The 16,112-nt window shown below is 34.9% G+C and overlaps 1 protein-coding gene across 10 annotated transcripts in view; it reads left to right on the top strand.

Annotated features, from left to right (window-relative positions):
• Pgant9 (polypeptide N-acetylgalactosaminyltransferase 9) overlaps nucleotides 1-16,112 on the top strand; it is a 925,839-nt gene that overhangs the window by 837,609 nt on the left and 72,118 nt on the right. For 9 of the 10 annotated variants that reach the window (XM_081741028.1, XM_081741019.1, XM_081741020.1 and 6 more), the window contains one exon: nucleotides 6,787-6,935. The exons of the other annotated variant lie outside the window; for it this stretch is intronic. In XM_081741028.1, coding sequence (XP_081597154.1) covers nucleotides 6,787-6,935 — 149 coding nt within the window. The remainder of the gene's footprint in view (nucleotides 1-6,786; nucleotides 6,936-16,112) is intronic. 10 annotated transcript variants of the gene reach the window in all.

The raw sequence follows: 16,112 nt of genomic DNA, 5'->3' as shown, positions 1-16,112 counted from the left end.
CAATATATGGTTCATGTTGGGTATATTATTTACTTTCTATTGACAAAAGCCCTCATATAAATGAACATTTCAGCAGCGCGCTTTATAGAGCATGTATCATGTGCATTAAACGTGTTCGGACACACTCACAATCGATAATGTGATGTGTAAGGCTAGAATTTTTATAAGTAGGAGGGAAACAACAAATTTAGTAGGCATTTGATGCAAATAGCGTGCTAAATTTACGGAAAAGAAATAATAATAATGAACAATTACACTACAACATGCATACAACTCTGGATAACTAGATATCTTCATTTAACTGCCTGACGTTTGGTTCGTGTATCATTTCCAAGAGAGTTTGGAATTACACTTTTTCTGGTTTTCTTGACTTATAGTCCATTCCTCTTATGATCTGAATCGAATACTTATCACTTGTTCTTACAACTCTAAGTCAGTGCTAAAACACCTTCAATTCTATCGAACTCTTAAACACGCATCAAGTGACACTACACGGAGACTCATATTACACTTTCAACACCATTTGAAATAAACTAAAGCAGTCGTTTTCAACTATCATTTTAGGATTTGATGAATAACTTCTAACATATTCCTTTCAATTGGATAATTAATCTTAAAACATGGTGAAGGCTTTTCCACGAAGTTCTTTATAGTTTAATTATCTTCTGTTTAGAATATACCACCTGTTGTAGTCCTTAATATCAGATAGACATTTCGTCGATCTAGCAATATTTTCTTCGATGACAAAGTTGAAAAAGTGAAAGTGAAAAATAAATGCATTAATATTTTATTTGAGAATATTTCACATTTCAGAGCTCAAGACGTATTTCACAGTTAGTCGCCAGGATTGTTTTATGCTGTGAGAATAACCTTTCAATGCCAGCGTTAGAAAGCTTCCTTTTCGTGATATTTACTGGATTTTCTTTCCCCTTAAAGCAAGTGGAGTTATGATGATAATGTTCAAGAAAGTATTACGAGCTCAAATTAAGTGTTGGTTTGAATTTGATAAATGTGATTCATATTTGGTTAGCTGCTGGACAAGGATTTAAATTTGAATATTTCTTGTTCTAGCTTTGAAACTTAAGTAAAAATAAAATCTAACCAAAGCAAACACTTATTAATCTGAGTTGCAATTTCGGCAATATAACATTATCTATTATTTACTAATCTGAGTCAGTTTCGGCAATATAACATTATCTATTATTTACTAATCTGAGTTACAATTTCGGCAATATAACATTATCTATTATTTACTAATATGTGTTGCAGTTTCGACAATATAACATTATCTGTTATTTATTAATCTGTGTTGCAGTTTCCACAATATAACATTATCTATTATTTACTAATCTGTGTTGCAGTTTCGGCAATGTAACATTATCTATTATTTACTAATCTGTGTTGCAATTTCGGCAATATAACATTATCTATTATTTACTAATCTGTGTTGCAGTTTCGGCAATATAACATTATCTATTATTTACTAATCTGTGTTGCAGTTTCGACAATGTAACATTATCTGTTATTTACTAATCTGTGTTGCAGTTTCGACAATATAACATTATCTATTATTTACTAATCTGTGTTGCAGTTTCGGCAATATATCATTGCCATTGTCAGACATGGTATGGAAGTCTGACGTTTCGTAACGTGTCTGAACTCAGATTAGTAATAGTAAGTGTTTGCTTTGGTCAGATGGTATTTTTAGTTAAGGAATTTGAAGTTCGGAAAGAAACGCGTTGCACGAACTTGAACTTACTGCTTGTTTTTCCTGCCTTCTTCCCCTTCTTTGTAGAAGTTCTTCGATATGTCGGAACATTACGAAATACAAGGATAATCATGTCCATTTATTCAGGAGGACGAGGGTCAGACAGCTTTTTCTCTAAGGGTTTAATGCAGGAGAATGTTTTGTTATTAGATAGGAATTGAACACTTGATCGTCTTGTCTAATTTATATAGATATGCAAACCAAGAACAATATTTATTAGAAAAACTTACGTAAAAGATTTTTGCCTTCAATAAAGTAGTACGATTAGGATAAAGTACGGTCAACGGGAATGCCAACGTACAGTAGACTCGAGATTATCCGAGGCAATTGGGACTGAGCCTACCTCGGATGCAAAAACTCGGATAATACGGAGATAAGCTTTCATTACGTACAGTAATACATCCTGTAATGATAAAACAATTTTCTATACAGGAATCGTGTATTACAGTACATATATTAAAACTTATTAATGAAAACATTATTTTTACTTACTAAGTACATACAGTATACTAGCATACAAACTTATTTTTTGAAGAAGTCAGTACCGTAATTATTTTCTGGGCCATCTTTTGGCCTCTCTTTGATGCTACGGTGTTATAGCGATACGCGATGATCGACAACTGAGACCGAATATTTGGGACTTAGCGGTTTGGCAACAACCAATGGGCGCATCATCTCTTACAACAACTGCAATCTGCAATTTCTTTCTGTATTCGTTTTAGGCTGTCTAGGTTAACAAGGATTCACTCACGAGTCTAGTGTACTTCCAGAAACAGTTGTTTTTTGTGTGTATGTACAAATTGGCGATTGGTAATAACCATTCTTGTTTGTAAATTCAAGCGGATGACATTTATGTATATTTATATCTTTAGAAAGATCTCAACGATTGTCTTCTTGCGAGATGGAAAAGTTGGAGATAAATTTTGGTAAAGTTATGGAAACGTGAAACGCTTATTACGTTTTGTAAATCTTGTATAACTATGTGTTTAAAATTAATACTCACTTTGCAGTGTGAACCAGTTTCCAAACTGTTACAAACCTAATAATTTTAAATATAAAGATGTCAATGCTTAGTATTTTAAAACTTACTACTGAAAATTTTGTGACTCATCGGGAGTGATAATATCTGGCCAGTTTCTGATAAAAACAGGTTTTGTTTTGTGTGTGTAAAACAGTGATTTGTGTAAAACAGTGCCTTAAGAACTAAAAGTTACTTTTATTTTTTTTTCTTCTAGCATAGATTTACAATATGTGTTAAGAGAAGCCAAATTATTGTTTATAATACTTGACTAATCTGTACTTAATAAACAAGTGCATAAAGAAATGTATTATGTATTATGTTTAACTTCTAGTTCGTTATTGTGTTTAGTGTTTTTGTGTATAGAGGTGCATCGCTACAACATTAAAAAACTTTATTTGTCATAAGCTTTATCATTCAGTTTTTGTCTAGAACATGTATGCGTGTGTTTGTGTTTTACTGACTGATGTGTGTACACATATATTTCTACGTGCATAAATCTGTAACCTCTGTTTTTCTGCTAACCGTAGTAAACTATAAATAAATACCGTTTTTTAAAATGAAGTATATTTTTTCTTATTTAAATATGTGGGAAGATAAATTTTAAATTATTTTTGAATTTTCTTTAAAAAAAAATGTTGACTATTTTACATTTGACTTACTGGAGTCAGGGAGAAATGAACTGAAACCTTTGAGTTTTACGTCCCACGGTTATACCGGCTAGGCTTAAGGAGACGTTGATGATGAAATAATGAATAAAAGGGTGAAATAAAGAAAGTAGGAGGAAACGGGAGAACCCCGAGGAAACCCGCGCACACGGTGTTTGTCCATCACAAATTTCACGTGGGTGCGAACTGGGATCGAACCAAGGACTCCACGTACCAGATATGAATGCTCTACCACTGAGCCATCGCGGTGGAGTCAGAGTGAGTTGGGGACCTCATTTTTCAAAAGTACGCGCTCTGACCACTAGACCAGCAAAAGGAAGTACTCGGGTACTGAGAGTTGTAGATTTCGTATTCAGATGTCGACAAATCGAACAACAGAAGTAATAAATAGAACTAAACTCCAACTCACCTTTAGAAAGTGACGTTCAAGTGACGTCATGCAATGTAACGTTTCCACTAATAGTTGTTATAATGTTAAAAATAGTACAGTTTAAGATAATAATGTCAATGCAATTGATCTGTTTGTAGGGGCCGCGGTGGCTCACTGGTAGAGCGTTCACCTCTGGTACTTGGGGTCCCGGGTTCGATCCCAGCCCCCGCCAAGTGAACTTTGTGGTGGACAAACACCGTGTCCGTGGGTTTTCTCGGGGTTCTCCCGTTTCCTCCCACTTTCTTCATTCCACCATTTCATTCATTACTCATTATCACCGTCTCCTTTAGCCTAACCGGCATAACCTTGGGACGTAAAACTCAAAGATTTCATTTGATCTGTTTGTAGCATTGTATTTGGTTATTTCAAAGATTATTTTTCTTGCTGTCAGTCTGGGATCGAACAAAATCATATCACAAAAATACAGTGAATTCCTCATTGAATAAGTCATTGGTCAGTGAACTGTAATCCTGCTGAACGACGTGGCAACAGCTGACCTGAGTTAATGCCGAGCTCCTTCGTGGCTAAGCGGTTAGCGTGCGCGGCTTTGGCGTGGAAAACCTGGGTTCGATTCCCGGCGGGAGCTCATGTGGTTCGAATTTCTGTTAATCAGTAGGTCCCGTCTCATATAGCTTCACTGCTGAAAGGGACGTTAAACTCAAAATCAAATCAACTAAACTGAGTTAATGTTGCCAAACTTTTCCTATTACAAGAAATTCTACCGAGAAAGAATAAACTTACCATTTTCTTATTGTTATTCCAACAGTCATTCGCACTTTCATAGTTTAGCTCCTGCAGAAATAACTAAGCTTTTCGATACACTTTTGTTCAAGCGCTGGTAAATCATCATCTTCTGTTATCGACTGTAGTTAGGGTTGCAAGTACTTACATTAACATATTGGACTACACAGACCGTTAAGTTATGTACGTGAAAATAATTTTGTAAATAACTAAACAAAGTGACTTGTGCCTTTTATTTTCTACATATTCTGAGCATAAATCCTGTAGTGTATGTATGTTCATACATAACTGTGCTAAAAAACTCTCCATCTTTTCCGATTGAAATGACATTAGCAGGTACGTGCTACGACTTATTTTAAGTACTTCCGGTTTCGTATGTTCGAAAAGTGAGTCAGAGCTTAGGTATTGTTTGCAAACCGAGAAATTTAATCAAGACATTCTGTCAAAAAATGTTAGTGTAAACTTTAAAAAAGTCAATAAATAAAATATATATAAGGGAATCAAATTAACAAAGTAATAAATGAAACAATAAATAGATAAATTAGTGTCGGGAAATCTATGCCATTGCCGCATCACTATTGGCGAGTTATGTCGAATAACATTTTTAAATGAAATTAATTATATGTGTAGATATAATTGTCTTTTTTGTACATGTGAATGGAAACATTGAGTACTTACTTATAACCCGTTCTTTGTTGAGCAATTTGTTACCAAAGTCTGAGTTCATAGTTGAGCTGAGGAAACAATTTATTAATATCCAAAATACTGACAGTTTTAATAAATTCTGTATTGATAATAGTACCAAATATGTTGTAAAAATGCTAAATTTATCCATGATTTCTGAGAAACTCAAAGAATAAAATGTGGAAATACTTGTTCAACAAAAGTTAACTTAATACAGGGTGTTTCAAAAGTCCCTTACCTTACCGCCTCTTTTAAAATACGTACGGATGTATTTATATTGAACTTGATGTGGGGAAACATACAATAGGGCTAGGGACAAACCTTTTGGATGATGGTTTGCGAACAGCCACCATCTTGAATGCCGCTGTCTTAAATTTCAAGTTTTTATTTCAAACGATAGGGGGGATGATACATGACCTTTAGGCTTGAATTTGCTCAGGATGTTAAATTTGAAATCAGATTTCATGTTTTTTTGTGAGAAGCTATGGACAACGACAATTGAGGTTTATCTAATACGCAATGTGCCCCGCATTTGCTCCGTGCTGGGCAATGCATATGTGCAGACGCCTCTCCGAATTGCTAGGAGCAGGGTAGGTGAGGAAATTTGCTCACAGACAGTCATGATACGTTTCTCAAGATAACGAAGATCACGAATTTTCACATCATACTACATAGTCTTAATGTGTTCCCAAAGATAGAAGTCCATTGAGGTGAGGTCTGGTGATCGGACAGGCCATTCAGTTGTGCGAGCACTTCTTCCACTGCACAGTTTGACGATCTGGATGCGTTCCTCAGTTGTTAATGGCATGGTTCACCACTTGCAAAAAGAGGAATAACTTCTCACTAAGTAAAGATACATGAAATCTGATTTCAAATTTGACATCCTGAAGAAATTCTCGTCTAAGGTCATGTATCACATGACTCACCTATCGTTTGAAATAAAAAAAAATGACATTAAAGATGGCGGCCGTCCGCGAACTATCTTCCAAAAGGTGGACCCTAGTCCTATTGTATATTTCCTACATCAAGTTCAATATAAATACATCCGTACGAATTTTAAAAGGAATGGACATCTTGTATTATTTCTATTTAGTTATTTTTAACTTCCTTCCATGGTATATTTCTTTCCCAGTGTAAGTCGTGAGTTGTTATTTATTTATTTGTCGTCATAGGACACTGCAAGAAACAATTGTAATTAGTTTGGAAAGCTGTGACTAAAAAAAGAGAAAGGAAATAATAAAATAAATAAATAAATAAAATTAATAATAATAATAAAAATAATAATAATCTAATTTGTCATCTTAAATATTATAGTTTAATTATTGTTGTATGAGCCTAACTTAATGAATTATAAACGTAACATAGTTAATATTAGATCATGATGTTAGTGGTGCACCTCTATTGTATTTTGTGTGTGTTCTCATGTGTTGATAGAATAGTATTTTGATCTTTGTCGCTCCACCTTCTCTCTTTACAGGCTGGCTTGAGCCTTTGCTTGATCGAATAGCACGTAATTCTACAACCGTAGTATGTCCTGTCATAGATGTGCTTGATGACAATACGCTGGAGTATCACTGGCGGGACTCGGGCGGGGTCAATGTGGGAGGGTTTGATTGGAATTTGCAGGTAATTTGGTGAATGGACTCACACTACTCATAGGGGAGCCATATTCTATGCTTGACATGCTCTAATCTGAATACATATATATATGAGCTATTGTGAGAACTAGTGGTGCTGCAACGCACTGGACAAATTTTCGTTCTCAATTTCAGATCGTTCTTGGTGAAGGGAAAGCATTTTTGGAAAGTGTAAATAACGAAAATATCCATCATTATAACTAAATTGGATAAACCGTAACAAGAAAAAGAAAAAAAAAAAAAAACAATGGGACATGCTTAGAGGTTATTCTTTACACCGAATGAAGAAAAAAAGAAGTCTATTGAATTCGAGCTAAAACTACAAAGACGACAATTTCAAAATGGAGAAATGTGTAAACCACAGATAAATGCCAATTAGCGGTATTTGTATGTTTTTTTTAAGTTCATTAGAGCTGAAATTTTCAACGAATAAGTGCTATATACAGATATCTTACCGTTAGTACTTCTTTCTATTAAACACCAAAATTCATTGTGTGAACCGGTTTTAAAGCTTCATTTCCTGAAAGTTTTGGCAGAAACTGGTCTACGAATCCGGTTTCCATGTTTGTTTAACTTTAAATCTTTTTCTTCTTTTTTTCGAAGTTATGTCGTCAGAAAGCGTGAGGCATTTTCTGTACCTGTGAGATGTCTTTCTCAGCTTATCTTTACTAGATTTTTTTTTAAACGTTTCTTTTTGTTTGGTGTATATAATTACCTCTTCAAGTTTTCCCCGGATTTTCTTGTACATCCGTGTTCCTTTTTCTAATATATACCAACTAAAATTGTTAATGTTGTATGTGTTTGCAAAAGATTCTGTTGCTTTCATCTGTCGTGGAGCAAACCGTAAGAAATTGTTATCCAGGAGACCGGTCACTCTTGAAATAGTTACAGCTCTTTTCTCTTCTATGGTCTAAGCATGAGTTCTAACCGTGTTTATATCTAATCCATTTATACATGTCATGCTTTCAATTGCAGTACATATTTGTATAAATGCCTAACATATTATTTCTAAATCTTTATTTAACGCTTTTTGTTTTTTGTGTTTTTTAAAACTCAGAGAAGAAAGAAAAAACTTAGTTTCGTTCTACTGAACAAACTTTTCAATAAACTTCCATTCAGACATATTAATTGTGTAATATCACCAAAAGAACATCTTACAAGAAGTATGAGCGCACCATTACGAAGAGACAAAGAACAATCTGCTAGTTAACAATGTATTTTGATACATATAGTACATACATTAATAAATAAAAACTGTGAACTGTTATAAAGAACGAACGACGTAATTTTCAGTTATAAAAGCTGTTTTTTTTTTTTTAATTTTCTCTAAAAAGTATGCATCAAAATTTACCCAGAGGTAAGTTATGGTGCTCAGCTCGATACGACCGATCGGTTTGATATATGTTTGCTACTTTATAACTTGAATCACCCGACCGATCTCGATCAAATTTTCAACATAGATGAGATTCAGGCCTGGAATGTTTTTTATCGTTTCACTTTGACTCTGCAACTTAAGGTTGGGGAGGGGAAGATGTATAAAAATGATCGAAAATGACCGATATTATTATCAAGTCCATAGTTTTTGTGGTTACTGAAATGAACAGTGACACTTCCGATCCCCATTTAAATCCAAATTCAGCCCCCATTAGAACTTTATGCCAAAATGAAAAGTATTCTTCCCGTGCGAAAAACGGGTGTTTTATATTTGGATAATATTTTAGTTGAACAGAAACTTAAAATTTAAGTTAATGCTAACTTTGGGCTGTTACTCTCGTCCTGATAGAATTATACTGAAAAGTTTAATCATAGGGTTAGTTTCACCTAAATAAGTGTCATAATTGTTGTACAGGATCAATTTTTAGGTTTACAGATTAATTGGGTTTTGTCAATTTTTTCGAAAACTACGCTTCAGGATTTATACTCACTCATATCCTTTTATTTCCCAACTCAGCAAAGTGTACTGAATATTTCTTATTTTCGGACGTTAAAAATATTGTAGAAATTCATAACTTTATTTATCTTTTCACTGTTTTGCACATTGAATTCTTGAACCCTTACGCCAGTACCTTCTTCTGAATCATAGGATGAGATTTTAATTACAGCAATTTTTAAACATATCGTATTCGTCGGAATATAAGACACCTTTTTACCTTTGAGAATAAATTCAAAACCGGAGTACATGTTACGCGCCAATACAGAGAATTAGATTATTTCAACTTCAGTAAGTTTCCACGAGTCTTAGTTTGATGTGGTTTTGGTTTCTTTACGAGGCACAATTAAATTCCAGTTAACAAAATCCCGGCCGTCATGGCGACTGGAAATAACAATGTGCCACCTTGCTAATTTAATGCCAAAACATGTAGGCGGAGCTGTCCATAGATTTCAAATGCCCCAACACAAATTTTTGGCAGGAATTTCAAACTTTAAAAAGTCAGAATTGAATGAAGGGCATATAAGAGAAAAATATTTTTCACGGATCCTTCGATATTTGTCGGAGTTGCACTCCTTTATGGGTGGCCCTGGATATAGGGCTATGTATCAAATTGGATTTGTATTATTATGATGCCAGCTATCAGAACTAACTTAGAAGATAATATTTCGAGTGTTGCGACGTATCAGTGTAACGATAAATGTAATTTGGGTACCGTACAACCATTCTTTTCGTTGTTTGACTGTATTTGGTATTATGTCTATGCACATGTGTCACAGATATTCCTACATGCGCATGCAATTCTGCCTTTAGTTAAGCATTGGTAGCGTCACACGTGGTTCTTGCTAAAATATCACTTTATATTTTTAAAAAAAATATATAATATGGTGAGAAAATATTTTGTTCCTATAAACTTGTGCGTTTTATATGGCTGCAAATATCTGAATGTTTTAAAAATCGATTGTCACTATTACTAAATACTAAAAAGAGAGAAGATGAATTAAGAAGACAAGAACGGATGGCAGAGATGCAAACATCATACTATAAGAAAAGTCAAAGTACTTCTGTATATAGTCAATAGTACACCCTTCACAGCTTATCCGATGTACTCCAAAATCAAAATCCTAGATATAGACCCGGCAGAAGGTAGCAGTATAAGGCATCAAAAAATCAGCCTACAAGAAAAATCAGGACATAAGAATGCAAAAGTGAACAAAATTATCTGACACACAAGTTAAATATCATGCGAGGTTGGCACATTGTTATTATATTAAAAATTAATTTCGAGTATTTGCGCGTGTATTTTGTAACAGAGTTATAGCGTGGTTGTCTACGCAGAGGAAGCTATTGTATTTAATGCATTATTCTTGTTAATATTAAATTAAACTAAACACACAGCGTTATAGCGTTTAGATGGCAAGAGCTACCAGACAGCTTGAGACACTCATGTCTTTGAGGTGATATGAGGTCAGTAAATAGTCCTCTGGCCGTTGATGTTGGATTTTTAGACAGGGAGTTCGCTACTGCTTTGTTTCAAGTAGCTCCCCGATTGTCCTCACGACGCTGGGTGGACGCCACAACCAACGGTTTGTTCTGACCAGACTCGGCACAGCTTGACTTGGCATCTCACGAGAAACGGTCTTCCAGTCGCAAGAGCGTTGGTATTTTTGTTAAGATTCTGTTCTATCTTAACTCTTTATTGCAATGTTCATTTTAACTAGCTGAATGCGTTCTGTTATGACCATGAATCTCCTCCCACTGTGCATGTCTCCTTACTCACTAGAAGACTCACAAAGGAAGTGAATTGCTATGTATAGATGTTCGATTGATTTTGTAGCAAATTTGTAGAAGTAACACGATATCAAGTGGAAATATTTTTTTTCTAATAAATATATATCCATCCGAGTACGCCTCATTGCGTCTCTTGAGGCCTTTGAAATTGCCAGCATGCAATAGGTTTTGACCTTCAGATTTAAGCAAAGCGCCTGGAATGTACGTCAACCCGCCATACGTAACTTCTCTACTGGTTCCCTAACACCGTAGATTCGGCCTGCAACAATTTTAATCTTATGGGCTCAAAACGACCTCTAAAATGTTGAATAGAACAATAACGACACGGTTTTTAAAATTTTGAATGAGAACTGGAAAACTACACAAAATTCGGAATCGATCAGCGAAAACGGCACGTTTTTAGCACTTGTGGTTTTTGAGAGCTCATTGTCGAAAGGATTAGGGACAAACATATAAACCTAACATTTTAATATATAGATACATTATTCTGTTTACTCAGGGTAAGTGACGCTTCTACAGATTAACAGAGACCCATTGGTAGGTAGAGTACGCCACAGTGGCTGTAAAATAAAGAGACATTAACCAAGAAATATATAATGTACGTATAGTTACATGGAAACTTCCCCCCCCCCATTTATTATTATTTTATTTCACTTTCAGAATGATGATTTGTATGTTAGAATAATCTTAATGGATCTCTCTATCATTTTCATTAGTATTGTCATTATGGAAAGGAATAAAATGTTCGTAATTATCCAGTTATCCAATTTAATTTAAAAGCCCAAATAAAGTATTATGTAATCTAGATTTTACAATTTGGTATTTAGTCTCCTTCTTGGTAACAAACTTGAAATTACTTACGCAGCAGTAGCTTCATGCTTTTTAGGCCTTAAGATGTGCTTGGTTTTAAAATTGAATCGCTTATTAAGAACGTTATATTTCTATATATATATATATATATATATATATATATATGTTCAAAAGAAATGTTTTTTGTTTGTATTGTTTTGCTTTTTATATTGAATAAACAGCCTCGTAAGAATGCTAGTTTTAACGAGGGGGAGGAAGAAGTTCATGTCTCTACGCAACGCAGGTCCTGGATTTGTTTTTATAAAGCTGTTTAGTGCGCTTTGGCTTTTTTTCAGTGACGTTGCATTTTGTGATATAAAATATAACAACTTCATATTTTTAATGTTCGTTTGAAAGTTTGGGTTTGCCTGGCAGTGAAAAGAATGTGCTTTTACATTTAGTCTTTGAAATATTTTGTTCAGCAATTTGCTTCTGGCCTCAAATTTTTCACTCAAACACACAGCCTACATTCCTATCCAATTAGATACAATAGTGTATAGAGGCTGTTCCGCGTATATGTGATCAAGTTTTACTTACCAAATAGTTAAGAAATCCCCCCCCCCCCTCCCTGGTTCAGAACGATGGCTCGACAATGTTGTTTCACTACAGAAGGCTTAATTCGAGAATTAGAAGATGGATCATGTTCCATTCCTCTTTCACAGTTTTTGAGAATCCACTCATTGTTGTTAACATGCTTGATGCCCAAAGCCCTTTAAGCAGTCCAGATCTACAAGACTTTACATGTATCTCGTTGAAAGATATAGTGTGTTTTTCAGTAGCCTCCTTCATATCCTGGTAGAATGCGAGGGACAACCTTATTGTAAGTGGTGATGGATGCAGACTGTGTTGGTCTCGTTTCTGTACATTTTTGGTAGCTCCTGCAAGTAGTTTGGCCTCAGGATCTCCTCCTGTAGTGCTGCGAATCGATTTTACAGTAGTTCTTCACTGTGAATCTTCAATTTGCTTCGGTGACAGAAGCCGGCAACCATCACGAACCCTTTCGGGAAAACTTTGCACGCTCGAATCCACTTTGTTAAGCGCATCGCACCTTTGTCTCTGTACATGGTAACCTTTGACTTGCTGCCTGATCCATAGTAACAATATACCGCCACTGCTCCTGCAGCTTTCGAGAGTTACACTTGCCTTTCCGTCGGTGGACATCGGCAAGATGATGACTACTAGCCTTGAGCTCTTCCAAAGATTCATCGTCAGCGCTAAGTGCGGTTGACAGTTCCCGAAGACACATTTAGACGATTTACCATCTGTCTGTGGGTCGCAGGATTCTCTTGCATGGTATTCTGCGAAGTTTCGCCTACATGCTAATCGCGGATTATATGCGAGACTGTATTTTCGTCTTTTCTGTTGGAGAACCTAACGCTGAGAAATTGTTATACCTGCCAATTCCATTCTTGATTAAAGTCAAAACTAATATCACAAACCTTACTCTTATGCTGTTTGCTGATCATTGAAACGGGGGCGTCGTGCAGTTACAACATAACCTTTCTAAAAATGATTTAGTTTTCGCAGCATTTTCGACACAAACGAGGAAGAGAAAAAATTCTCTCACAACTCTCACTAATGTACACATTTGAACAAGATCGGGTGAGTTCAGTCTGAGTGTTTGTATGTAGTAAAGGAGGGGGGGGGGAGAAGATCGCAATTGGTCAAGCAGACGAGAAACAGTCTTCTGTATTGTTTAAATACTGCAAAATAATTGGAGTAATTAGTGAGCTTTTAATTTATTCAGGCTGACGAGAGGGATAAAGACGAATTTGAATTCCAAACACTAATTTTTCTTTTCTTTTATTACTAGTATATTTGATAAACATTTATTTCAAAGTTAATTGTAGGCAATTCTGCAGTCCGTGTGATATAAATTTCTGGTCAAACATACATAATACAACTACACGCAGAAAATTATATAAAGAAACATCTAAATATTTTGTCAGAGTTGCATGTGCTCAAAAACTTACGATCTTTCACACAATTCAAGAATTACACACGTAATGCTTACTGAAAAATAAAAAGTTATTGTAATAAGAAAAGAAATACAAGTTGAAAAAAAAAACTGCCTGAAATTCAGGAGACTGAAAACTTCATCCGAATCGGAAACTTTATAATTTAATCCCGGAAACAACATGACGTAATATCTGGCAATACACGCAAGACATCACAAAATTGAGTTCTTGAAAATTATTAAAATTCAGTCGTATATCAATATTTGTTTCGCTTCAACTAAATCTAGGATTTACTGTGTATCTTTTCTTCATGATATGGCAGATGCTAATTCTTCTTCAGGTTTAGTTTAGTTTCGTACACCATGAGGAGGCTTTCAAGAATTTTTATGTTACGAACAGTAGCTTAGTTTCTCTGAAAAATTTGCAGCTGCCCTTCAATTAGAGTTAATTATTATTTATAGAGAAGGAGATATTCGGGTGGATCATCTATACATTTCAGGAAGAAAACGGACTAAGAACACTGTCTTGAGACACTTTAGATGTCAGGGAAATAAAACGGAAGTAGAACTTGAGGTTGTAACACACTGATTTCTATCACATAAATTAGTTTGAGACGGTTGTTGTGTACATTTCAGACTGCTGTGTGACTTCTTGTATAGCAGAACATAATAGGTTATGGGTCAGCACTCGTAACAGTTTTGTTTTACTGTATTGAATGAATGGATATCCAGCTTTATTATTAAATAATTAGTATAATCAAGTTAAAAGGAATTTAAGTTCCGACAAACCTGAAATTAAAAAATGGGTTGGATTGCCTATTTTTCCTAGATTCACAACTGCATTAAATAGAATGTATACACAATACGGTTTTCGTACAGCCTTAAAGTTCCCGAAACTTTGGAAAAGAACATTACCTAATTTAAGAGTTATTACTCGGATCCCAATGAAAAATCGAGTATCTATGAAATAAAATGTAGTTGCCAAGAGAGTTATATAAGCAAAACGAAATGAAATCTAGAAGTCCGAGTGAAAAAGCATATTAGAGATTTAAAAGTGGAAAATCCGGTGTCAGGTTTATCGAAGCATTTAAAAGAAATGCAACACAAGGTTCAAGGTTCAGAAATCTTATTTGGAGTTAAAATGAAGTAGAGAGATTGGTTTTTGAAAATTTATTTATTAATTAAAAAAAGAAAGAAAGAAATTTAGACAAGGGATGGTTCATTGACGAATGGGAGATGATAATTACAAAACTTTTACAGCATTGGCATAACAATAAAAATAATAACATGAGTTTGCAACCTTTTAACAAGTAACAAGAAAGGCTCACAAATTGACTCAGCCATATTTTTGTTTGCATCATTGTCACCCGTTGATCGCTGACAACGGCAACGTGCTTGACAACGTGTTTCCGCACAGCACAGCTCTTTCCTTGGTAAATCCGTTCCATTTTTATTCCTTTATGTTTCTTTTTTCTTTTTTTTCCCCTCATGTTTTTAACCTTCGTGACCAAGACTCCGGGGGAGAGTCGAAAGCTTGGAAGCTTAAAGAAAATTCAGGAATTACAGAAATCTATAAGTAGAATGGTATTGTCTTCATCTTTTTCTCAACGTTTTCTGTTTCTCCTCTTATGATAATATTCGAATGATCGAAAGTATCAATATAATGAATAACTTACAGATAAATATAACCTACCTTCTATCCTGGGGGAATCAAACACTTTTGCAGACAATTTCGTGCTCTCTGGAATTTTTCGATAACTGTATCTGTGTTGCTAGCCTGGTAACTCAAAAAGGGAAGAAACCCTTTTGCATTTTCTCAGGCACAAAGACTTATACAGAAATCAGATCTGATTAAGTCAACATATTAATAGGAAACGTAAGTCAGAGATAGCAGATTCAACTGCCAGCAGATGGCAGTGGAAGTTCTAGTGATGAAGGGAACTGCTGTTTTATTCCCGAATTTATTACAGCGCTTTTTGGTTTAATGTTTGGGAAACGAGGAAAATTTGACTTTTTACTACTGTAAATTTAGCCCGTCAATTTATTCTATAGCCACTATTAGCAAAGATTTTATTAACGGAGGTTTTTATGTGTGTGATATCTGGTATGTGGGATAACTCTGCATTGTCTAGTACAAATATAGTACTGCAAAATTTCAAAAGTAATACAGTGTAAATTTTGGAAAATAAACAACTTGGGACTTCTTTAGCTGGGCATTTTTTTTTTAAATCACTACAATCACCCTTAAACTGAGGTTATAATATCAAAACTTAGTGGAGGGTTATATAACCAGGGGGAGGGGGAGATATTTGAAACTGACTACTATTAACTCTTTGAAGCGTTATCAACAACTAGTGGCTTGATAACGTGAAGCAAATAAAGTAACACACGTTAATGTCTTGTGACCTGAAAGATGTGCATAAACTCGGAGGTGATTCGTGACATCAAAAGAACACAAAAAAAGTCCTCTTGCATTTTGTCTAATTCCGTATCGTGTACGAGTGACAAGGGTACCAACTTGGAATCGAAAATAGAATCCTGACAATTGGAACGGAACATAAAGATGTGCACATACTTCGGGAGGTGATTCGTGATATTCAACAACATGCAAGAGGACTTTGTCTTCTTTTCATGTCACG

This window comes from Thermobia domestica, chromosome 15, assembly GCF_964235325.1.
Source record: "Thermobia domestica chromosome 15, izTheDome1.hap1.1, whole genome shotgun sequence".
Taxonomy (NCBI): Eukaryota; Metazoa; Arthropoda; class Insecta; order Zygentoma; family Lepismatidae; genus Thermobia; species Thermobia domestica.
The sequence above is the reverse complement of the archived record's forward strand: the minus strand, read 5'-3'. Positions and strand labels throughout refer to the sequence as shown.